General features: G+C 40.0%; 2 protein-coding genes across 2 annotated transcripts; one reads left to right on the top strand and one right to left on the bottom strand.

Moving 5' to 3' along the window:
- The first annotated feature begins 1,601 nt into the window (after window positions 1-1,601).
- c1galt1lb (core 1 synthase, glycoprotein-N-acetylgalactosamine 3-beta-galactosyltransferase 1, like b) lies at window positions 1,602-9,139 on the top strand. The gene is made up of 4 exons (XM_072684410.1): window positions 1,602-2,090; window positions 3,362-3,626; window positions 4,312-4,976; window positions 6,251-9,139. The coding sequence occupies exons 2-4, from the start codon at window positions 3,401-3,403 to the stop codon at window positions 6,497-6,499; spliced, it is 1,140 nt and encodes a 379-aa protein (XP_072540511.1). The 5' UTR covers window positions 1,602-2,090; window positions 3,362-3,400; the 3' UTR covers window positions 6,500-9,139.
- Window positions 9,115-14,674, bottom strand: tac3b (tachykinin precursor 3b). The gene is made up of 6 exons (XM_072684411.1): window positions 14,211-14,674; window positions 11,092-11,185; window positions 10,795-10,821; window positions 10,653-10,706; window positions 10,372-10,432; window positions 9,115-9,845 (listed from the first exon to the last, which is right to left on the bottom strand). The coding sequence occupies exons 1-6, from the start codon at window positions 14,307-14,309 to the stop codon at window positions 9,827-9,829; spliced, it is 354 nt and encodes a 117-aa protein (XP_072540512.1). The 5' UTR covers window positions 14,310-14,674; the 3' UTR covers window positions 9,115-9,826.
- Between the last annotated feature and the right edge of the window lie 9,973 nt (window positions 14,675-24,647).

Raw genomic sequence — 24,647 nt, 5'->3', positions numbered from 1 at the left:
AATTCTAATGTGATCGTTGTGATACTGCCGAGCCAGCATGCTCATTTGAGGCTCACATGGGTGGACATGCACATTTAGTTGGGCTTCCCAAATGGGCCTCATTGTTAAAAGCCCGACTTAATCTTCCATGGGTCCCATTAAGTGCCTTTGTGCAGTGTACAACCCAGACGGGGCCCATCTCTGACTCTGGTGGGCATGCATTTTTGGGGAACCTGGGGACAAAACTTTCTGGTTCCCAGTTGGGCTACCCATACAGGCCCCACACGGACATATTAGCTAGGTGATATTGTGGTGAAATCAGTATGCAAGTATTGAGTATTTGTTTATCTGACAATGTAAGCGTCTGACTGTGCAAGTCTCTGTTTCTAATAAATATTCATTGTAAATATAGGAGTTGTCAATATGTTTAATATCCATGCAGAGACTGACCTCACTTTCTCACTGTTCTGGATCCAATTTCCCAAAAGCGTCTTAGTGTTAAAATCCTCTTAACTGGTAGAGAATGTGTTCAGTGTAATGCTCACTTGACCATTTAAGAATCCTCTTCATGATAAGATGCTTTCAAAAAACCCAACCCAACCCAACCCATGTTATCAGAGGAGGCACTGTGGCAGTGGTTGCTCCGCGTTGGAGCACCAGGCTATTAATGACAGGGTTATGGGTTCAGCCGTTGGGCCCTTGAGCAAAGCCCCCGGTCATCGCAGTGTGTGCTCACTGTCACTGTATGTATTTGATTTCTAGTGAGTATGTGTGTTTTTACTGCACAGATGGACTAAAGGCGGAGGCCAAAATGCTAAATATCCTTTTTCAGGATCTGAGACACTGTTGGTTATTTCCATTTCCACAAATTTAATTTGTGTTCAATCCTGGTCAGTTCCAATTCAATAATGAATGATATATATTTAGCTGTTTTTCTTTTTCACTCTTTCACAGGACCCTCAGAAATTGTGTGGACTGTACAGCGAAATGTGTCCTCCGCATTTAACCCATCTGGTAGTGAACACACACTCACACACACACATGTGTTAGGGGCAGTGAGTACACACACACACCCAGAGCGGTGGGCAGCCAACTCCAGCGCCCGGGGAGCAGAGAGGGTAAAGGGCCTTGCTCAAGGGCCCAACAGTGGCAGTTTGCCGAGCCCGGGAATCGAACCCACAACCCTGTTATCGATATCCCGGCGCTCTAACCGCGAGCCACCACTGCCACTGTCCACTGTGGACTGTGGACTGGCTTCCAAAACAGCTCTGACCTATTGAGGCATGAACTCTACAAGACCTCTGAAAGTGCCCTGTGGTTTCTAGCACTGAGGCGTTAGCAGCAAATCCTTTAAGTCTTGTAAGTTATGAGGTGGGGCTTCCATGAATTGCTTCAGAGAGCTTTGGGTGTCCATGACCATCATGCCAGATCACCAGCTGGAATTTTGGAATTGTTTCGATAGCCCTAACAGCACCCTTGCAAACATGCAGGAGGCCAAAACAACAACCCGATACCACAGCGACCATGTAGGATACTATACGAACTGTTTGGCAACAGCAAGGCAACCAGTTGTTTCTTCTGGAGTCTGTTCTTTCCTTCTTGCTATAGGCCTACATCATGGACCCCCGAGGGTCCATGACATGCGCAGTGTGCTCGTGACGTCGTCTCTTCCTACCCTCAGGTAGGCTGATGCGAAGTTGTTAAGTTGTTGATTTTGTTAAAGACAGCCTGGAGGAAAAACGTCTCCATGCAGAGTTCGGCTGCTTGGCGTGTCCTGCCCACGCCTTTTACATCCTAAACCAGCCGCCGTGTAGCTAAGCTAGTGCTAGCTAAGCTAGCTAGCTAACTAACTAACGCCCGGTCTGAAGCACATAGCTAGTTACCGTGTGGACAGCGCGTGTCTGACTTCAATAAGCAGCTAACAGGGAGTGTCCAGTCTAAAACCCCATGATTCGCCATGTTTTGTGGGTCTCAGGACTTCGCGTTGGTGGTCTGAGTCGCTGGATGTCGAGGACTGAAGCCTGTTTAATGTCGTTAGCTAACGCTAGCTGGTCATGGAGCTGAGGCTGGAGCTCTCAGCGCTTCAGACATTCACGGACGTTGGGAAACTGGTAAGATGTCCAGTTTCTAGCTGCATTTCTATGACAAGTTTTTTCTATGGTTATAATGAAGGTGCCCGATGATCACTACCAAACAAATTAAATGACTGCTATGAGGTCTGAGCACATCGTAGTAGCCAGATATTTTAACTGCTCGGGTCGGTGTTCAGTGACCGTTTGGTCCGCGCTGTTTGGACAGGTCATCAGTTTGCTGAGCAGTGAGAGTCAGTTCCTTATTCTGAAGTCTGAACTGTCCAGAGAGCAAACTTTGTTTTATTTGCTGGGGAAACATTTGTGCAAAGAATTACAGTTTTACTGTCAGAAAAGTGCTCCAAAAATGTTTTTAGATTGTCTTCCATTAAAAACCAGGAAGTGATTTCTTTCCGTCTGAAAAGCTGTTGAGGAGATGTGAGGTTTTTGCTTGACGGTTTGTTTTATGTAAAAATTGGCAATGTACTCCCTTTTATGTATTTCCAACAGCCAAGTAAAGACAGTAATGTTAACAATCAGGAAGGGTTTTTTGCCTGTAAAGCTGCTGTTTTGGAGATGTGAGTTTTTTGTCTATCTGCCCTCTGCTTCAAGTATAACTTCTACTGTTATTCAGACCTGTTTACAGTTCTTCAGAGAAATCTTCATAGAGATTTTGTACACACCAGTCTTAGAACCTTAATTTTTCTTTTTCTCATAATCCAAGTAATCCTAAACACATTTGGTGATGTTGCGGCATGGGCTCTGATGTGGTCAGTCAATTTTGAGCACAACTGTATTTTTAGTTTCATTTGATTTTAATTTAATGATGTTAATTTAATTTTCATTTTTCAATTCTTTTTTTTTGGTCACTGCTTGATCAGCTATGTGTCCTTTCAGACTCGCAGCATTGAGTCTTTTTGTCTTATTACACTGAAATGAATAAACAAACACCTTGAGATTTTTTTTTAAGTGGAGTATTTTATCTCTTTCTTAAAGATAAAACGTATGTACTGTTGCTGTAGTTTTGGTGGTCTACCAATTCTTGCATAGTTGTTTGGAGCTTCCGCCCCTTCTCTCTTAGGTGCGTAATTGAGTTTCAAAGAAGAGAACAGTTCAGTGATGTACAAATGCAGTGAACTGAACTGTCAGGTTGAACCAGCTTAACCCTCTTTAACACCATAGGTTTACATCCTTCCTGCTTGAGTAACAGTTATAGCATATTAGGATTGGAGTATGTTCAGGAAGGTACTCCAGGAAGTGGGTTGGGACACTTTAATCACCTTCCTTTTCTTTTCTTGGCTTTTCATGTGCAGTTACAGTGAGGACAGAGTTGCAAAGTAAAAGTGATCAACATGAAAGCTCTTGGCCCACGGTCCGCATTCTGCGTGGGCTTTTTGGTGGGCACATGCACCCTGTACGTGTTCCTACATCAGGTGTGGTTCGCTAGAAACGTCTCTCCCCAGCACCCTGAGGGCCTGGAGCAAACGGCAGAGGAGATAAGACTGCTTGAGGAAGAAAAGAAGAACTGGAAGAAGGAGAGATCAGCACTCTTCAACCTCAACCATCCACATCACACAGGTAAAAAATGAAGGGTTGCTAAAGAAGAAACCTTCATGTTAGGGCTATGCAGTACTACAATGTATGTAATTTTTTTGTTTGTGTGCTGTAAATATCTACAGTTCAGTGAGATTAATGTGTTCCAACCAAAGTACTTTATTTCGCTCTAAAGGCTTCAGTCTTTTACTAGATCATATTACAAAACGTTTTGCTGTGTGTAGCAGCATGACTGTAATGGTTGTATTTTCTTAATGTCATGCCTTGCTACCTGATTATCTCAGTCACACCCTGAAGCACAGTCTGTGTGTATGAGGAAGTTATCTGTAGAATGTGGACCACTTGATTTTGCAAGTGAGACGTCAGCTGGAAGGTTCTGCAGTGGGGCTGCAAATTCATTCATCTTTACCTGCCTAGTAGCCTTGACACAGTTGCCAACTTGAGCACTTGTTAAGAGTCCAGGTTTAGCATGTGGGCAGACTTGCCCTGGTTTGTCCCTCTAATGGCCTCAGTTATAACGATTTAAAGAAATGTCCTCCTGACTACTCCTGAAGTTTATCTTTTAAACCATCCTACTCCCCAATTTCACATGAATGGATAATTGATAGAAAACCCTGGAATGCACCTTAGTGTTTCTCATGCCTGCTGCATTTAAATGTTTATTCCACATTTTTCACTAAGCCATTATTTTTTTTCATTCTCTTTTTAGGTGAAGACAGCACAGTGGCAGATGCTCTCTACAAGCAGGTGCGCATTCTTTGTTGGGTGATGACTGGTCCCAACAACCTGCAGAAAAAAGCTCGGCATGTAAAAGCCACATGGAGCCGCCACTGTAACCTAGTTGTGTTTATGAGCTCCGTGGATGATCCAGACTTTCCTGCTGTGGGCCTTAACACAAAGGAGGGCAGAGACCAGCTCTATTGGAAAACCATCCGTGCTTTCCATTATGCGTTAGAAAAGCACGGAGATGACGCAGACTGGTTCCTCAAAGCTGATGATGACACTTATGTGGTAGTGGACAACCTGCGGTGGGTTCTGTCTAACCACTCTCCAGAGGAGCCCGTTTATTTCGGCAGGCGGTTCAAGCCGTACACTAAGCAGGGCTACATGAGCGGTGGGGCTGGCTATGTGCTGAGCAAAGAGGCTCTGAAGAGGTTTGTGGAAGGGTTTCGCACAAAAGTGTGCACACACACATCCTCAGTGGAGGACCTTGCTTTGGGGCAGTGTATGGAGAAGATGGGAGTGCAGGCAGGAGACTCTAGAGACACACTGCATAGAGAAACCTTCCATCCATTTGTGCCAGAACAACACCTCACCGGCAAATTCCCTAAGAGCTTCTGGTACTGGAACTACTGCTACTACCCCATTGTAGAGGTAAGAGGAGCTTAATGTAATCTTCACAACCATATAATTAATCAGATCACATATTGAGGAGGGCTCAAGTCTGCCCAATAGGAAAATAGCTAAGGTACCTTTCTTTTGGACAATCTTCAACTTACTACTAACGATACCTGGCTAACTGAGAAAGCCCTGCTTTGTGGCACACCCTGCATGTCTGCACAGTCTTCTCTATTTAGAAGTATATTGTATGAAACACACCAGTTCATTGTTTTCAGTGTAGTTCTTCCCTGTTCAGCCGGTTTAGGAATTGCGCAGTGATGTTTCGTTGTAGCTTTGCAGAAGTATTTGAAGTGAAGGGTGGGTCTTTTTTTATGACTAAGGGTTGTTTCGCTTGTGAATGCAAGGGTTTGTTTAAGCTCTTTATGTTTGGCCGGATATAGCAATATATGATGTTCCTTAACAGGATGTCACACATTCACAGAACAGTTCTGGGTATAAAAGCAGGAACACTTCTCATGGAACGTTATCCTAACGTGAGATACCTGTCAGAATGCACCTCTATTTAGAACATGTTACTTTAGACACGTCTAAATTTGCTGTTCTATGCAGCTGGGTGCATACTGGACTTACCTGATATGCAAGTGAGTTTAACCAAATGTTGATATTTATTAGTTGATACTAAAGGCATAGATATATTAGTTGATACTAAAGGCAGATAAAATTGAGTCTTCTATTTTATTTAAATAAACATTTGCAAATAAACATACAATAATAGAAAGTAAGTGTTATTTTGACGACGCTAATTTGAATGGTTATTTATTCCTGTAATATCACATCAGAGTAGCTGTGGTTCCTGAGGGTAGAAAACCGTCAACTCAAATTATATAATATTTAAACATGGAAGTTTACATTTAGGGTAGAGTAGTCTAGCAGTATGTAAAGGGTACTATATATACTACTATATCCTGACATATCCTCATTCTGACCAAACACATGATGAAACATGCACTGCAGTCAGACTTTGTGCTTTGGAACATCTGTCATTGTGAACTAGAGGCCAGTGTTTATCCTAGTTGGCACTGCATTTAAAGAAACCCAGATGGTGTTAGATCACGCTCTTTTACTCATCAGGGGTGTGACAAACCTATGTTACACTGGTGTCATTTACTTTACTTTTGTATTTAGTAGCATCTAAGCTTAGAGGTATCTTTTGTATCCTAGTACATACGACCTAGGTAAGGATATTTACTGAGTAAGCCGTGGTCTTTGTTACACCCACCCTCTTCCTGTTTGTTCTTTTATTTCAGGGACCTCAGTGTTGCTCAGACCTGGCGGTGTCTTTCCACTATGTGGATCCATCAGTGATGTACCTGTTGGAGTACTACACTTATCACTTGCGTGCCTTTGGCTACCGTTACCGCTATGAGCCCCCTCAGGCTACTGGCCTTCTGGGCTCAAAGTCTTCAGGGGCGGAGCATCTACATATTGACCAGAAACAGGATCCAGGACTCCAGGGCGTAGAACAGAAGGCCCCTCCTCTTAATAAGAAGTTATAGCAGGCTTTTGTTTGAGGTGTTCTCAAACTCCTGACCTTGGGACCTCCTGGAATTTTGGAGATGATGAATATCTTTTTGAAAAGAACTAGTATTTTTAATGTACCTGAGTGTTGTGCTGGAAATCTGCTTCTGGTTCACGTAGAGGAGGTGTGTGAATGTGTGCTTTTGAGTGCGAGAGATTATTAATAATATGGGAACAGTGTGTGTTTTAGTTTGGGTTGTGCTTGCTAATGGTTGTGTGTCGATACAAGACAGACTGCTGTCGAATGAAGGCTTACAGATTTCTAGTGCCTCTGGGTGTGTGGAAGGGAGGGGTGGTTTAGGTGTGTGTAGGCTGGTCTGTGATGCCTTAGTGATGTATGCACATGTCACTTGTGACTACAAGTACATATGTCTTGACCAAGCAAACCGCACTCGACCTGACACTCGACATTTTTGGCCGGGTGAACAAACTTGCTAAATTTCAAATGGTCCCCATATTTGTCCATGGATCTGAAATTCTCATTTGACCATTAGGGCAAGGAATCCTCCAATTGTTTTTAGGGGATTTGTTTTTGCCTCTACAGGCATCTACAGTGGGCTCCATAGGTATGGAGACAAGAGGCTAGTGATAAAGCTTCTATTTTGCATCCTTTTTAAATTTCCACACAGTTTGGTGTTAAAAGTATAATCATACTTTTTTATTATTATTATTTTTAACATGCATTTTAGAATTTCGGCACAGACAGTAGTACGGGGGTCTACTACTTGCTTGCTACACACCCATGCGTGGGTATGTTCTTTGTTGGGTGTGAATGAATCAGAAAAGGTGTATTTACTCACTGTTTTCCCAACCAGTCTCACCAGCCACTTTATTCGCTGAAGTCTATAATGTTTGGATGTGTAATCTGTCGAAACCAATATTGAGTATATTTAACCTATGTTAAGCCTTTTGAGAAAGTATTTTCTGTACCTCTCTCAGAACATCAGTGTGTTTTGTTCTGCCCACTGTTATGGTCATGGCACTGTACACCACCCCGTCATGTCGATGTCCTATCTTCTCTCCCGCTTCTTTCTTTTTTTCGAGCCCTGCCACATGGAATGGCTAGGTGTAAACATATAGGAGGGATATTTTTTGGTTTATTTTAGTTTTTTTTTGTATGAAGCCCTGGATCTGCGGTTGAGAGTTTCAGCTCTGTTTTTGCGTACTGTGAGTACTGCAGCTTGTGCCTTTTACACCTCAACCCATTTACGCACCTTACCGTTATGTTTGTTTGACAGTTAGCAATATTAGTTTGCCAGGTCTACAGGAGAAAGGCTAACATGAGAGAGTTTGCAGATCTTTTTCCTAATACCTAACAAGCACCTTGCCAAGAAATCACCTAAATATCAATCCGATTAATGGTTGCCTTCCACCTCACCTCTCAGCTTTGTTGATTGTCAGAGTTGTGTGTGTGTGTGTATACATACATTGTATGTATGTATGCATGTGCTCGCTCATCCATGCCCTTGTCAATCGCCCGTGCCATTTCGTCCAGCAGAATCTTGTCACGTTCGTTCCACTTTAGTCTGCAACACCAGCAGAAGGAAATACAGAGTTTACCCCCCACCCCCCATACGGTTACTCTGTCAGTTCCCATGCAATAGTAATGGAAAGAGATGGTTTAATGGAGGAGTGTTCTGTCTGCACAATTGCTTTTCTCTTTTACTCAGGCTGCGTTTCACTAGGCACTTGACACCATTGCACAGTACTAATATGAAAATGTAGTTGAAATTCTGAAACCACTGAAGTCTGTGACCTCCCCAGGTGCAGTCTAGTGGTCTTAATTGTGAAGGAATAATGAGGAAATATAGGAACTTGAGAGCACATAATTAGCTGTGGCGTTTAATCAGAGGAAACTGTGAACTTGAGTTATCAACATTAACCAAATCTGTGTATGTTGTATTTTAGCATGAGATTAAATAGTGTATGGAAGTGACTTTATTTTATTCATTAAGTATTTTTTTTTGTTACATTTAACACTATATTATGATGCATGAGTGAGATGGTCAGCAGAGAAATATTGTTGCAGTTTTACAGTCTGCAGTTTTACATGAACATTGTCAAAATGGTTGAGTAGGAAGTGAGTGTCCTGGCCTTGTCCAGCCCCTGACTTCACATACATGTAGTGTAACATGAAAAGGGGAGAATCTACATGACCTTTAATCTAGTAGTGTCTAATGTTACAGAGGAAGCAAATAATTTTGATTGATGCTGGCTGTGTGTGTGTGTGTGTGTGTGTGTGTGTGTGTGTGTGTGTGTGTGTGTGTCAATCCTCAGCCCTTATCAGCACCCTCAGTGGGAATTCCAGTGACATGAGATGGAGATTCCTTTTAGTCTGATAACACTGAGTTAAAGAAACCTGGAACCCCACAGTTCCTTCTGATTTCATTTCCTGCTTTTCACTCTCTGAATTATGTGTTTCTTGCTCTCTAATCCAAAGGTACAGAGGTCCCTTCCTCTCTGCTTTGTGTGTGTAAAAGGGAATTGTGTATTGTCATTTCACAGCAGTCTTTATTTATAGAGGAATGCCTGATGTGAAGAGTTCATGGAAGAAAATGAACACAAATATCAGTGAGGTACAATGACCAGCATACTGAATAAAGACTTATTTTACTGTATTCTACTTTTGCTATTTCTTATTTCCCTTTCAACCATACTGTATGTACAGAGTACAGTCAATGACCAGATTAAAAAAAAACAACTAAAAACCTTAAATATAGGGCCCAATTGCCCTACTTTGGCTCTGATTTAATGTAAATAAATGTAAATACTTGGCACCAGCCTGTTGGCCTTCACTGCATACGTGTATTTGTTTTCTAATTATAGGAAAATTATTTTCTGTGATCAGCAATCTGCAAATATATCTTCAGGACAAAAAATATAGAATATATATATAGGTAATAGATCCTTTTGTTCTATTACATTTTAATTTTTTTGAGAAGAGCATAATAGTAGGTTGGTACAAGCTTGATTGTGGACAAGCTTGTTCTGTGGCCTTAACACACTTAAGAAATTGATACTTCATGTGTGTTTGAGTTTCACATATGATGCTGGATTGTGTGCCTTTTGAAAATCACAACAGAAACTCTGTTACCTTGTTAAAATTAAAGAGTCGTACTTTGGTCTGTGCCAGTAGAGACGCAGTTTTAAACAACAAGAAACACTTCTGAAGTTTGCAGAATAGAACAATCAACACCTCTTAAGTTAAACAGTAATACCACATAAACAATACTCTAGATTTCATACAGTCTGGCTTGTGTCCTGATTTGCTGTTTTGATGGATTTTTAGCTGAAGAGACACCGCTTCACACGGCACGTTGAAATCTGAATGAGGAAGAAAACACAGTCAGTGAAAACATACAAAAATCAAGACACTCAAGTCTTACTTAAAACTCTTCAACCAATGATTTCCTCAGCTAGTGCTACATAAATAATAGTGCTTATATAGCTTTTAAAGATTCACTTAATTACAAACTAAATATCATAACAAAAATAAAATAATTGTAATTATAATCACAAATGTGTCATTTAAATCAGGATGTTACTGTTCATTTGAACAATCAGGATGTTACTGCTCATTTGAACAGATGTTATTCCTATGCAAGTTTGGGCATCCCTCAAAAAAAAGTTTGAAATACATTATGCATTTTGTACAGAGACGCACTTCTGTATGTTTAATGCACAATTCAAAATTAAACCCACAATGGGTCAGGAGCAAAAGCTATGCACATTTAATATGTCAGTTTTTTAAACGTTCTGTTCATCTGATTAATTGTATTTCACTTTTGACCAGGGGTGTCCAAACAGTTGCTCTCAGCTGAAATTACAAGACCATGCTTCTCTGATTCACCTGAACTTGCCGTTCTTCATGAAAAAGCCACCTCTTCTCTGTCCTCTCCATGGAGGAGTACCTGTGTTCAACACAAGCCGTAAACAGCCAAGAAAGAGCAGCTGTAATGTCCTTCAATTTCTGCAGTTTTCTAATCAGGCCTCCAGATGTCAGTATTTCAACCTAACCTCGCTGATGATCTCTTCATTAGCGGTTTTACAACCAACAACAATACTCTTTCTTTCTTTTTAAACACACACACACACACACACAAATGAACACTTTCACAGATGTCAACTCACCAGAGTCTGAGCTTCTCCGACCTAAGAGTCCAACAAAAATGTCATCCATGTCCCCTGTGGACAGATGTTTTCACATTAGTATGGTGCCATTTCAAACATTTGTAACTTGAAGGAAAGAAAATCCCACAAGATAGACACCCACTTCTGAATGGAGGCACCTCATTTATATCTGTAAAATAAAGACAACTTATCAGACAACTTTAGAGCACTCTGGGTGTGTATACTCACTAGCCCTAGTTCACTAGTGTGTGTGTGTGTGTTCACTACCACAGATGGGTTAAATGCGGAGGACACATTTCGCTGTACAGTGACAAATACATGCACCTATTATTACCTATTAGACCATCACTATGAGCACAGTTGAGGCATAAGACTGAGAAATCTAAAATTCCTAATCCTTGGTTTCTATATGCATCAGAGCCAATTCCAGGTCTCTCACCTGCATTCCTTCTGCCCATCAGGCCAATGAAGCTGTCATAGTCTGCCTCATCATACTGCCTCTCCACCCGCCCAGACAGAGAGCCAGCATTGTCCTGAGCACATCACAGACATGGAGGGACATTACCAAGCCGGTATCTAAGCTGGTGCTTCATAATGTGCTGAAATGAACTAGTGTATGAAAAACCCCCATCAGTACCAGTTTAAATATCGGATCAGTGTCGGTCAAAATGACTTATTGAATTAACAGCAAAACTAAATCTACTGCACAGAGAGTCACTAATGATGATGATTATGATGATGATGGATTACTAATGTGAAGGACAAAAGTGCTGTTTATGCAACACTCTTCTGTTATAGACACATAGAACATGATCCATTAGGACTGATAAGCTATTATTTATGACTATGATGAATTAATATAATGTTAAACATGCATAGGAAGATGGATTCATTTGGTCATAACATTAAAACCACCTGCAAAATATCGTGTAGGTTCTTCTTGAGATGCCCTGATCCGGTTTTTAGCCGTCCTAATTTGGCCCTGTTCAGAGTCACGCAGATCCTTAGGCTTGTCCATTTTCCCCTGCTTTCAACACATCACCTTCAAGAGCTAATAAATGTATCTAATAACTGCAAAATTAAAATCCATATAGCACTGAAATACACTGATTAGCCATAACCCAGCCATTAACACCGCTGACAGGTAAAGCGAAGTGTATTTTCCTCTACAGTGGCATCTGTCAGGGGTTGGGATAGATTAGGGAGATGAACAGTCAGTTCTTCAAGGTGATGTGTAAAAAGCAGGAATGATGGGTAAACGACTGGGTCAGAGCATCTCCAAAACACCAGGCAGGTCTCAAGGGGGACTTCCGGTATGCGGTGGCCAGTACTAACCAAAAGTGGTCCAAGGAAGGACAGGATCACTGGTGCCCAAGGATCATTGATGAGATTCATTGACACTCCACCTCACAAGCTACAGGACGTTAGATCTGCTGCTAACATCTTGGTGCCAGATACCACAGCATACCTTCAGAGGTCTTGTGGAGTCCATGCCTTGATGGGTCAGAGCTGTTAGAGGCCCTAAACAATATTAGGCAGGTGGTGTTAATGTTATGGCTAATCAGTGTACATGGTTTGTGTAAAGTCCAGTCCTGACACGTTATTAAACTGAGAACTTAGGCCTTGGAGAACTGGGACAGCTGGGTCTGATGCAGGACTGAGACAACACTATCCTCAATAAGGAACAGCCATTATGAAAGTGATGCTTTTGGAGGATGAATGGAGGTTAATTCTGGCACATGAATAACTAAGCAAATCTGTCCAAGAAAAAAGATCCAACTAAGATTTCTGATTCTCTGCCGCCCACCTAATTTAAATGAATACATTAGTCATGACCTAAGGGACAACACACTAATTGATCTAATCAGGCATGGACACAACTGCTGAACATACCTCAAGAAAGCCTTCATGCTATCTCCTGTCTGGACATGTTTCAGTGCATCACAAAAGTCAAAATGTACACACACTACAGTAAGACCTATTGATATGTGTGTGTGTGTGTGTGTGTGTGTGTGTGTGTGTGTGTGTGTGTGTGTGTGTGTGTGTGTCACTGTGACTCATTTTGATGAGTGTGACGTACTAGGTAGAGAATCACAGCTTAATAAGAGTAAAACATTCACATGCATGAATAAGCCATAGTTAATAGCCACATTTCAAATTAATGAAGTATTCCTGGAAGAGGATTAATTAAAAAGGTCATTTGTTCTCTCGCTCTCTTTCTTTCTTCCTTTCTCTCTCTCTAAATTGTCTGTACCCAATTTTTTATTTTTCATTGTTTAGTCTGTATTTTTATAACAACCATAAAGGCTCAGTCACTGTGTTTTTTTTAATAAGGAAAACAAATACTATATTATGGACTAAGGACAAAAGTATTTGGACACCTGCTTGTTCATTGTTATATATATATATATATATATATATGTATATATATACATATATACATATATACATACATATATACACACACACATACACAAGCACTGGATGGAGCACCATTATTCCAGAAAACACAGTTCCACTGCGCCTTGGACCAAATCTTTCTGCTCCAGGGAGTTCTATTCTATTGCCAATACTTTTTTTCTACAGGGACTAGAGAAGCTATGTGTGTGCATTTGTACATATGTGTCAGCAATGGGTGCCACTTAAAGCAGCTGACTGTATTAATAACAGTGTTATTAACTCCGGCTTGTGCTTTAACTCATCGCCTGCCCTGCTCCTGGCACAGTCCTTGGCGAGCACTCACTTTATATTGAGCTCTGTTTAAGGGTCACCTCCCTAACAAAGGCACCTGAAGCTGATTAATTTCTGCTCATGTCAGTCTAGGTGTGTCATTAATGATATATTCAACCAATAAATAACTTAAGTTCAAATGCTGAACCCGTTAATGATTCTCAGTATGAGGAGACATCACCTGGCGTCAGGAACAATGCGAACAAACAAAGGGAGAACAACAGGCTATAATATCTGAAGACACCTCGTCCCAAGTTCCTTCAGAAAGCAAGAGTATTTATAGAGAGTTTGTTAACCCCTTTGCTGCTGTAACAGCCTCTACTGTTCTGGGACCTCCAGCCATCCATTCATTCATCTGCTTGTTCTGCTTTTTGCTGGACAGGGTCTACCTGGGTGAATCTTCTGGCAACTCATTACACTAAATGTTGCTACACTGCTGTGAGGACTTGCTTGCATTCAACCACAGGAGAATTGGTGAGGTCAGGTGCTGATGCTGGATGATTAGTTTTGGATGACAAACACCACTCCAACTTATCTCAAAGATGCTGGATGGAGCTCTGTCACTACAGTTGCACTGCTCCACAGCCTAATGCTGGGGGCCTTTATGCCCCTATAGCTGAAGCTAAGCATTGGCAATGGTGACCTTAGGGTCATATATGGGTAATCAAGAGCGTCCACTCTATTGAGCTGCTGAATTCACACATTAGAAGAGCTATCTGGAGACATTTGTCTACAAAATAAACAGAAACAACTCTCTTATAGTCCTGTGTGAGTCTTAGCTAAACCTGACTTTACTGTAACCCTCCTCAGCCAAGAAAGGCTTCCTACCTGCAGGGTGAAGTAACCCAGCGCAGAGCTCGAGCTCCCGGGACGAGTCAGCGCGAGCAGCAGCAGCCACGGCAGCACGAGACACCAGCCTGCAGCCATCCTCGCGCTCTCTCAGCTTCACGTTCGTTACCCCTTGGGGCGTCTCACAAATAAATAAAGCAATAAATCTACGGCTTATAAGCACATTAAAACCGACCTACAAGACAAGCAGGGCAGATCTTACAAATACTCTATAGTCAACAGATTAGCCTGATGCTTAAACCCGCGGACTATAGCGACCCGTGGAGAGCAACAGGTCGCACAAACATTGGGTTTAGTTATTTTGGCGTAATAGCTGTGCTGAAGTGCGCAGGCAGACAGGCAGGCAGACAGGCAGGCAGGCAGGCAGGCAGGCAGGCAGGCAGGCAGGCAGGCAGGCAGGCAGGCTTCAGCGTTGCACAGTTTCTCAGTTTTGGTCCTGCTCTGTGAACGCGCGCGCTCTCCCTATTTGTGGAAAGCGCTGGCGTCACTTTGGGCGGAGCCGCGACGTTTGATCACCCGTATTCAGACCAGAACAGGACGGTATTCTACAGTCCTAGCCCACGCTCACAACTTATATGAAATATAAGTATAAATAAAAGGCAGAAAAGTCAAATTAATCCGTTTTTCATTTTAAATAACTAAAAGTTTACTTTTACTGCAACAAAATAAGTGCTTCAACAAGCGTGCAGTATGAACCTCCAGCAAAGCGCATCACAGGAGGGCGGGGTTTGTGTGAATATGAGTGGAAAACGTGGCTTTAGGCAAATTACAGTGAGAATTGAAAGTCCCAAAGATGTGAAACGGTATATTACAGAATAATTTTCTGACTCATATTTCGCAATATCAACAACCTGATATAGACATTATGTTACAAAATGAGCACTCTTCAGATTTCTTTTAATGTGAAGCGTTTATAAAAGTGAAATAATGGTGTTTCCTAAAATAAAATAAAATAAAAAGAATATATATATATATATATATATATATATATATATATATATAAATATATATATAATATATATATATGTTGCCTATAGCATTATCTCAACCATTTCAAGTACATCTGGTTCCTTTCACAACCACTGATTCTGAATCACTCGAATCATATCAGGCTGGATCAAAAAGCAGTGAACTCTTACTTGAAAAGCTTTTATTTTTGCAAAAAAAAAAGTCTTAGACTGTGTAATCTAAGTAAGTCTAAGGGTAAGACTGTCTGTCAGCATTAATAATAATCCTAAAGTCAATGAAAACATTTGTTATGTTAAGAGAGATATGAAAGAGAAGAGAGAGAGAGAGATATGAAGAGAGATATGAAAGAGAGAGAGAGAGAGAGACAGAGAGAAAGAGAGAGATTTAAACCATTTTATGGTAGGGTAAGTGTGTAAGCGTGTAAGCGAGGAAAACAACACTTATCTGTCAGTCGTGGGGTGCTGTGTGTGTGTGTGTGTGCGTTTTGTAAATTTCTTGTAGACTGTAAACCCTGATGAGTTCACTTCAAAACAGAGAGAGACTGTTAAAATTTATCTGCATTTCTGAGTTAAATTATTTTAAGCAAATTACAAATTTAATGTGCAGTTAGTTGTAATCACATATCATTAGGTGGCTAAACTTTAAGTAAACCTTAAAGTGATTAAAAACAACAGCATCAGTTTAAATTCAAGCGCTCGTGGGACAGTTGCACTGCAGTTGCCACTGGAAACATCCACCCATCTTCTGTTCTGCTCCTTCTTGGTCAGGGTTGCAGTGTTATACAGACACAGAGATGACACACCAAATCACACTCCTCACAAGCAGAGTTTAGAGAGAGGCCTCGAACCTAGAAGCCCAGGCCCATGGAGCTATGTGGTACACACACTACTTGTGGCACCACTATGCCAACGGAAACAGACTAAGCTAAATTGCAGTAAGCTGCAACTAAAAATCTTATCTGAATGTATAAAATCAATATATGAAATCAGGTAAGTTCATCCAGCATTATAGACCTTCTTCTATTATTTTCAGCAGTGTTTGAACATTAAGAGTAGATTGCTTTGGCAGTTCAGAGGACATCAGAATGTGCTGGTATTTTATGTTGCCAATGATAAAAGCAGGAAATTGGTTTTGGGGTACAGCATTACGACCCCCCTTGTGAACAGGGAGAATTATAGATTTGCTCCAGTTGAATCAATTGCTGAATGTTTTGTATCTATTAGCATCTATAAGTGTTATTTCCTGCTGCTTTGAGCTGAATGGATCCTGTAGATGTAGCAGAAGACCTCGCGCTGAGTGTTCTGTTAGATGATATCTTTGATGTTTCTATTTTGTCTGATTGCTGCTGGGAGTGGTTCTATACAAATTGCAAATAGCGATGGAAACAATAAGCATCCTTGTCTGGTGCCTCTGTCCAGTTTGGAACTCTAGTGGTGACTGTGGCCATGAGTGAAGTGTATAATGTCCTTATCCAATGAATAAATGATTTCCCAAAGCTAAATTTCTGCAATGTAGTGAACAGGTACTTCTTCTTGACACTATCAAATGCTTTTTCAGCATCTAAAGAGGTAATTATGACATCTAGTGTTGTTGGCTGGGGGAAATCTGATTGAAACAGCTTTTCAAAAATGAATCTTATCTAGTTTTGGGCTTTTGTCAGGCTTAAGCAGTTCTGAAATAAGGGCTGTGTTCATATGAGATGGGAATCCAGAGGTGTGCTGTATATCTTGTGTCATTTTGAAAAAGTTTTTGGTCTTTTCACTGTTTCTGCATTCGCTAAGGTCAGTTTGGTAGAATTTCAAAAGTTGTTACACACACACACACACACACACACACACACATATATATATATGTATATATATATATATATATATATATATATATAGAAGTATATAGTTATATAGAAGTATATAGTTATATAGAAGTATATAGTTCCTTGTAAAATGCTTGAAATGTGGTATTTATTTCCTGTGGTGTGACCAAGGTGTCCCCTGCAGAATTCTTTATACAGTGGGGCAAAAAAAGTATTTAGTATTTAATTATGGTGGAAAATAAGTATTTGGTCAATAACAAAAGTTCTACTCAATACTTTGTAACATAACTTTTGCTGGCAATGTGTTCTTTTATTGATTATTTATCACATTGAAATTGTAGATATTTCATTTCCAGTTGAATTACTTCTTTAGGGTCTTTAGCATGTTTAGCCTGTCCCCCAGAGTAATGTGGGTGAAGTTTCTGGATAAATGTATATTGAAGCGTCATCTTGCTTCGGGCAGTCTGGGTTACTTGCAATGAAAGTTAAATGATACTGGGGCATGGCCACTAATTACAGTGGCATGTATTTGGGGAAGTGGCAGGTGTAGAGGGAAGGTCTACGGTACATTTGTGCTGGTTGGGCGCTTGGATACAAAAAAATAAATTGACTGATTATTAGTGATTATTTTTTATATAGACTTGGCTTCTTCTTCTGTAACATTAACTCATTCACCAATAACCCCAGTGTTATATTAGAGTCATGATAAAGCTGATTTCATATATAAAGTTTGTTGAACTTCTCCTCTGTGTTTGTAAGGTAAGGTAAGGTGCACGTATTTGTCACTGTACAGTGTGCACTGTACAGCGAAATGTGTCCTCCGCATTTAACCCATCTGGTAGTGAACACACACTCACACACACACATGTGTTAGGGGCAGTGAGTACACACACACACCCAGAGCATCTCATTATAGGGACACGTTTTCTTCTTAGTACATTTATTTCCTTCATGTTGTAGTGTGTTCCTTTGAGTTCTCTTTCTTTGCTTTTAACCAGTTCTTTTAGCTTGTAATGTTCAAATGAAGCTATTATTGGTCCTGTAGAGAATTCGTGTTTTAACGCAAAGTCTCTGAACACAGTGGAACGTAGTTGTGTTCACAGTTTTAGGAGAAAGCTTTTTTTTAAAAAAGCTTTACTTTTTTCAGCATCCTCCTCCTCAATTCCAGTGAATATGAGGTTATCACACATGTTACGATAATACATGTCAGGAACACCTTGGACTTCCTTTGGGAATCATTCCTGATTGTGTCTATTTCCATTGTATTGCCTATATTTGAGGCTTTTTCACAACTCCTTACGCATAGATTCACATAATGCCATTGATAGAATATAGCGAACTCAGCGCTGTGGTTCGAATGTCAGTGTTCTTGGCAGTCTTTCTTCTGTTTCTTGGGGTTCACTAAATACCTGGATTTGCAAGAATCCACCATCATGAATTCCAAAGTTGTCCAAAAGCAGCTTAAGGTTCTCCCCTGAGAAAATCAAAGAGTTATGTATGTAAAACACATCTTGTTAAAAATAATGATGTTTAGCTGCAGAGTTGTGTTCACCAGCAGGACGCCGCCATGTTGAGTCTCACCTCTTCTCACAAGATTCAGAGCTCACAGTTCATGCATGCTCTGAGGAGTGATGTAGGGTTACAAACTGATTTCTGGGAGATTTCTGGGATTTCTGTGCCACTGTTAGCACAGGGAAAACTGTTGGAATTAGACACTGGAAAGGGAAAGAAAGTTTAGAGGAATAACGTGAGATTGAAAATGGGCAGTGTTGTCATTAAAACATATGGGAATGGGCAAAGCTACGCATCATACTGCAACCAGCCAGCAGAGGCGCTAGAACCGTGGTTGCTTTACTTTTGAGAGGTGTTGCACTGTCCATGTTTTCTACAGTCATTGGTGTAGCCTGACAGAACAGTCAGATAACAGTTTATCAAACTGCAAACTTATAAAATAATTGATTGATTGATTCTCATTAATTCTACACAACATGCTGGTGGCAATTTAATAGCCTTATAGCAGTGGGAAAAAGCTGTTCTTGAAGACCCTTATTTTAAAAAGTAATATAAACTTGTTGAGGTGACAGAAACATTCCTGTTTTGTGGGCACACAATCAGCATGTTGCTAATAGTATTTAAGCAGGTAAACTCCACAGCCTTATTGTTACTTTCTACTATTGCCTTTTTGCTCCCTACTTTTGCTCCAACAGCTGCACAAATCACACCCACTGGCATTCTCTAACAGTGGATTTTTCCCTCAGTGAAATCTAAAACCTACATAAATGCAGAAGTTAGATTAAAAGGAGGAGGGAAATGATGCCATGATGCCATGACAATGTAATGTCGTTCAGCCACACAAAGACATGATGTTAATGGTCTTGTTCTCCATCTCTCTCTCCCTCTTGATGGAATTTGGCTTCTTATCCCAGCAGATAATGAGTAGTGATGTCTGCAAGATTTGAAAAGGATATTGCACTGAGACCCTGGGCATATTTACCTGATTAGACGAGTATTTTTAATTGATGCAGGTGTCTCTGCAAGTGCTGTTTTCCAGCAGCGAGGAGGAAAATCTCAGGGATGTGTAGTTTAATGTAACCTCACAGTTCCACACAGACTCTGTACTCTATGTCCTGACTGAAGCGCTTCATCTTCAGAATAGAAATGACATTACACATCACACACGTACTGTTATTGTAAGATGAACTTTCAGAGAATTAGCTTGGTTTGTTGGTGTTAAAGATATTTAACAGCTTATTATTAATAAATAACAATGTTGCCAGAAACGCAGCTCTTGACACAGCTGCGTAATTACCATGTCAGCACTGCTGAGACACACTGTGTGATTCTCTGAGATGTTGTTGCTGAGTTTATGAGAAACTGGCTTTGTGTTTGTGTGTGTGTGTGTGCGTGTGTGTGTGTGTGTGTGTAAACGGACATGAGGCATAAAGACAGGACGAAAATACTCCCACACACATAAGATAGATGACTTATTTCAGTGGTGATGGTACATACAGTACTATCCATCACTCATACAGTCACACACACTGATCCCCAGACTTTCTCTCACTCTCTGTGAACTCAATCTGCCACCTTTGTTAAAAGTCACCCAGTGACAGAACTAACACTTCGCTAATAGAGCCTGTACATAACAATCAGCTCGCATTTCCAAACCTAACCACCTCTACATACACACACACACACACACACACAAGGTATATACAAATTAAAGTAGTACTATTTATTTATTTATTTATTTATCAGATAAATTTTACACAACATATCAGTAGCCACCAATGTGTAAATGCCAATGTGCCAGAGTTAGCTAATAAGCTCATATTCTTCTGTATTCCCTGCTCTCCCTGTATTGGATTTATAGTAGTATTAGAGCATGTAAATATACACTGTCTACCTGTGGTCTGAGCCCTGTGTCTTCACCTGTGAAGACTACATTTGCAGTTTAAAAGGATAAACTGTCAGGATGAGAGTCGTCTGTGGAAGACCAGCAAGCTTATTCGAAGCAGAGAAACAAGAGGAAATGAATCAGAGACATTGGAAAGCATTGGACAATTTGGAATGTGCTGAACCCCCCCCCCCCCCCCCCCCACAGGGTACTAACAATAAGTTCAACCATGGAAAACAACAGCAGTTAATAACAAAGCTGTGAGAAAACCCAAAGTCAGTGACCTCAACAACAACCTCCAGGGAGCATAGGTGAATGTATCACAGTCCACTGTTCAATGAACTCTTTGAAAGCAGAAATATAGAGGCCATACCAAGATATGAACCCCTCACCAGCAGTATGAACTAGAAGGCCTGGTGTAGGCCTGTCTTGTCCTCATGTTAGTTTTTAGGGTTTTTTTTATGTAGTTTTTCAGTTTTGTCATTTGCTTCCTTAAATTCACAAAAGAAGAATGGCGAAAGCTTGGCGAATTCATCATGTCACCAGATTGATGCAGTTATTGCAAAAAGATATGCAATAAAATATTATACTTTTGCTGACCTAAACATTGAATGGTGTGACAGCAGTGATGACTACGTTCTAAGTTCTTTAACAAATCTAGATGGAAATATCATATCTAATATTTAATATCAAATACAAGCTGTGATTCTAAACTATTGTCTCAAACTCATCATTTGATCTCAAACCTAAATGTCTTCAAAGCTGGACAAAAACAAACAAAAAAACTAGCCTTGTTGTTCTAATACTTTTAGAGTCTGTAGATACTAATCTAAACCGTAAACAGAAATAGTACAAGTCATTATTTCACATTTATTTGTAAACTGTAGTTGATATATTGTTTTTTTTTTTTTTTACATCTATTCAGTGTTATTACCACTCATTAATTGAGCTATGTCAATATTTTCTAAAAAAGAAAAAGTATTATTTATAATAATGTGTGTGTGTGTGTGTGTGTGTGTGTGTGTGTGCGTGTGTGTGTGCGTGTGTTGGTTCATTTGACAAAGTCCCTAAATATTTCATAGGTGGTCACTCTGTCCTCCCTGACATTCATAAAAGTACAACCTAAGGGAAATACAGCCCCCCAAATATCACATGACAGGTTGATTGATTTATGATTGATGCTGGAGTGTGCTCACTTATTGGCCGATTGGGTCTGGGGTGTGGACGAGTTTCACCCAGGGCAACAGATAAAAGGAAAGCACTTTATCAACAACCTGTCAGCAATATGGATTAAGTGTGTTTGTGTCATATGAGTCATGATTGTCTTGGAGATAAAGTGTTTTACTTGCTTTATCCCAAGCTTTGCTACGAGCAGACGCTAGCCCTCAGACGTTGAACAGTATTACATGTGTTTGGTATTACATTGTTAATCAGATGAAACTGCATTGCACTGCATATTCATACACAAATGTGGTGTGACTTTAAAGTTTATTTTCTGCAGAATGTATTTTCATTTAAAGAGCTAATAATCTATACTGTATTACTGCGTGGTTTGGTTATTACTGGGGGTAACTGCAGCTTCTAACTTCTAGAAATCTAAAAGGGATAAAGGAAGAAGTACAGCTGCAGTGGTGCCCTTATAGGGGAGCACACACAAACATATACACACACACACACACACACACACATCATCCGGTATTCATTATCAGCTGTGAGGTGTCCATTTCTCCTGGGGTTTCACTATAATGGATTGCTGTAAGTGTGTGTGCTCTCACATTTGCGCCAGCCTGAGTGCCACTGTGTTTTGGGCCAGTGTGTGTGTGAATGAGTTTATCACACTTTTCAGTGTTTCTCTTAGCACCCCCTAACCCAATCCCACCAACACTGTCCCCATTTCTGTAACCTTCGCAATGCAATCAGAGCTGGTGTGTCTTCACTAAGAGTAAGAGTAGTGTGTGATTTGGAGGAAGTTCCTCTTGCTCATTCATCCTGGAGCATTTACAGTTTTTAAGGTCACTGCTGAGTGATAAAGGACAGAGTCAGATGTATGTGTTTGTACATAATGGTCACAAGTAATGGATTGTGTTTTGTTCACAGCAGTGGAGGTCATGTCACCTTAAACAACTGAATGATGAGTTTATAAAGGGCAGTCTTACCATGTATTACTCATTTGTGGGATACAAAACATTTGATGGATGCTAATGGTCACCCTACTTGTGTGGATGGGGGTTAACTACATTTGTAGGTTACTTTAATTAACTATACTTATATAAATAAATTGAACTATATAAACAATGTAAGTTAAAAGTGTACAAAAACTTTATTATTTTAAATATTTTTCAGATGTGTAATTAATGTGTATATTACTGCTGTCCAATGAAAAACATGTCTCTCCATCTTGCCTATTTTCATTTTTTTCCATGGTTTGAACTCCGGAGCTGTAGCTGTAACTGGAGATGTACGTAATTCTCTATTGGATGAATCGACCAATAGAAATTCTCAAATATATAGAAATTCTATAAAATAAATGTTTCATTTTGGAGATACATGTTTTAATGGGACAGATTTGTGATTTGATGTAGCTGATTACACCAATGCAGTTCCATGGGGTGCACCTTCAGAATCTACCAAAATCAGAATTGGACAATTTTGCTCTAAATAAGCAACAAATAAAATTGGTGTCGAAGGTGCTCTTTATTTAAGTTCATATTATTTACACAGGCAGTTCATTTTTTTAATGATTTTTAGTGTTTAGAATTCTAGAGATTTAGATTTTGAGAATTTGGCTAATAAAACATGCTAAAAATGCATGTGATCTTTTAGACTTTTAGACACTGTGACCTTTAAAAAAGCATATAATATATATAAATATGTGTATATATATATGTTCTTTGGCCAAGTTGGGTTTAAAGAAATCGTGCTAAATTGCCCTTGAAAGATTATAATCCATGGTTTCTTAATACTTACATTAATATTATGTTGAGTTTTAGCTATTTGATTAGCTATTCAGCTATTCATCATTACACAAGCAAACAGTTATTAACTTCTAACAGTAGATTATTTACTTTAAATATTAACTGTAAATACAGTTTAGATAATTTCTGTAATATCACAGTCTGTGTCATTTTTAAAATTGGTGTAGTTCTTTTGTTTCTCTTAAAAGACGAAAACAACGTCCATTGTGTGTGCTCCAGCTCCTCCTAGTGGCTTTTTGTACTTGTGAAATATTCCATCAGGATTTTCAAATTTCAGGCATTAGGTGTTCCTGGTTAAAGATGACCAGTCATTAGAAACGAATGGGTCACACTATGATACGTGTATAAAAATTGGGTTCAGGCACATCATACATCAGATGGAGACTGTTCCCCTCCCGTACCCTCAGCTGCATGTGTGTACAGCACGTTTGTGGTGTTGATGGAGGTGAATCCAAGCTGGAAATGGTGGATGTTCCTCAATAGGACACTATTATAAGAAAAATACCTGCAGTGTCTGAGATTTTGAGTGACACTGTTCCAACTCCAAATTGTTTAGTCTGATTTACAAATGTGGCTTTATGATCAGAAACTGACCACTGATGAAGGCATTCAGAGTGGCCACCACAAACTGCACATGGCAATAGATTGTGCACTGGCATGGTGGAGCTACCGGATAGGGAACAGCAAGGGTATTTAATAATACAAAATCAAAAGGCTTTAGTTAGAGAACAATTTCTCAAGCTAGTTTAATAAACACTATGGGAAAATGAAATAGTTCTCTATAGTTTGTTGGTTATAGTTTCAGGTCTGGATAGAACAGCATCTGGGCCCAGAACTGGAAGCATGTCCAACTGTTAGTGATCTCTGCTTTACTATATAGTAATTAAAGACTCAAAACAGAATCATTCTTTTTAGATTTGGACCTGTATACACACGATTTCTCTGTGGCCTAGTAATGTCTGAACTGCTAAGTGTGAGTGTGCATGCATGTGTCACGCTGCACTTTAGTGGCTGTGGCTGACCTTTGCCTGTATGTTAAAATAAACACAAAGAGAAAAACAAATACAGGGCATTTTCACCCTTTTTTACATTTTACCTTAATTCAGCTTTAAAAATGAGCAGAAGGTATGAAATGAAGCATCTCAAAAATAAGGGAAATTTGCTTAACTAAAACTACAATTCTTTAGACAGACATTAAAAAGGCTCTAGAATATCAGGCTCTAGAACTGTATTTATCTTAGCATACCTGAATAATAAGAGTT

Source organism: Salminus brasiliensis, chromosome 7, assembly GCF_030463535.1.
Source record: "Salminus brasiliensis chromosome 7, fSalBra1.hap2, whole genome shotgun sequence".
Taxonomy (NCBI): domain Eukaryota; kingdom Metazoa; phylum Chordata; class Actinopteri; order Characiformes; family Bryconidae; genus Salminus; species Salminus brasiliensis.
This window is presented reverse-complemented; position numbering and strand designations above follow the sequence as displayed.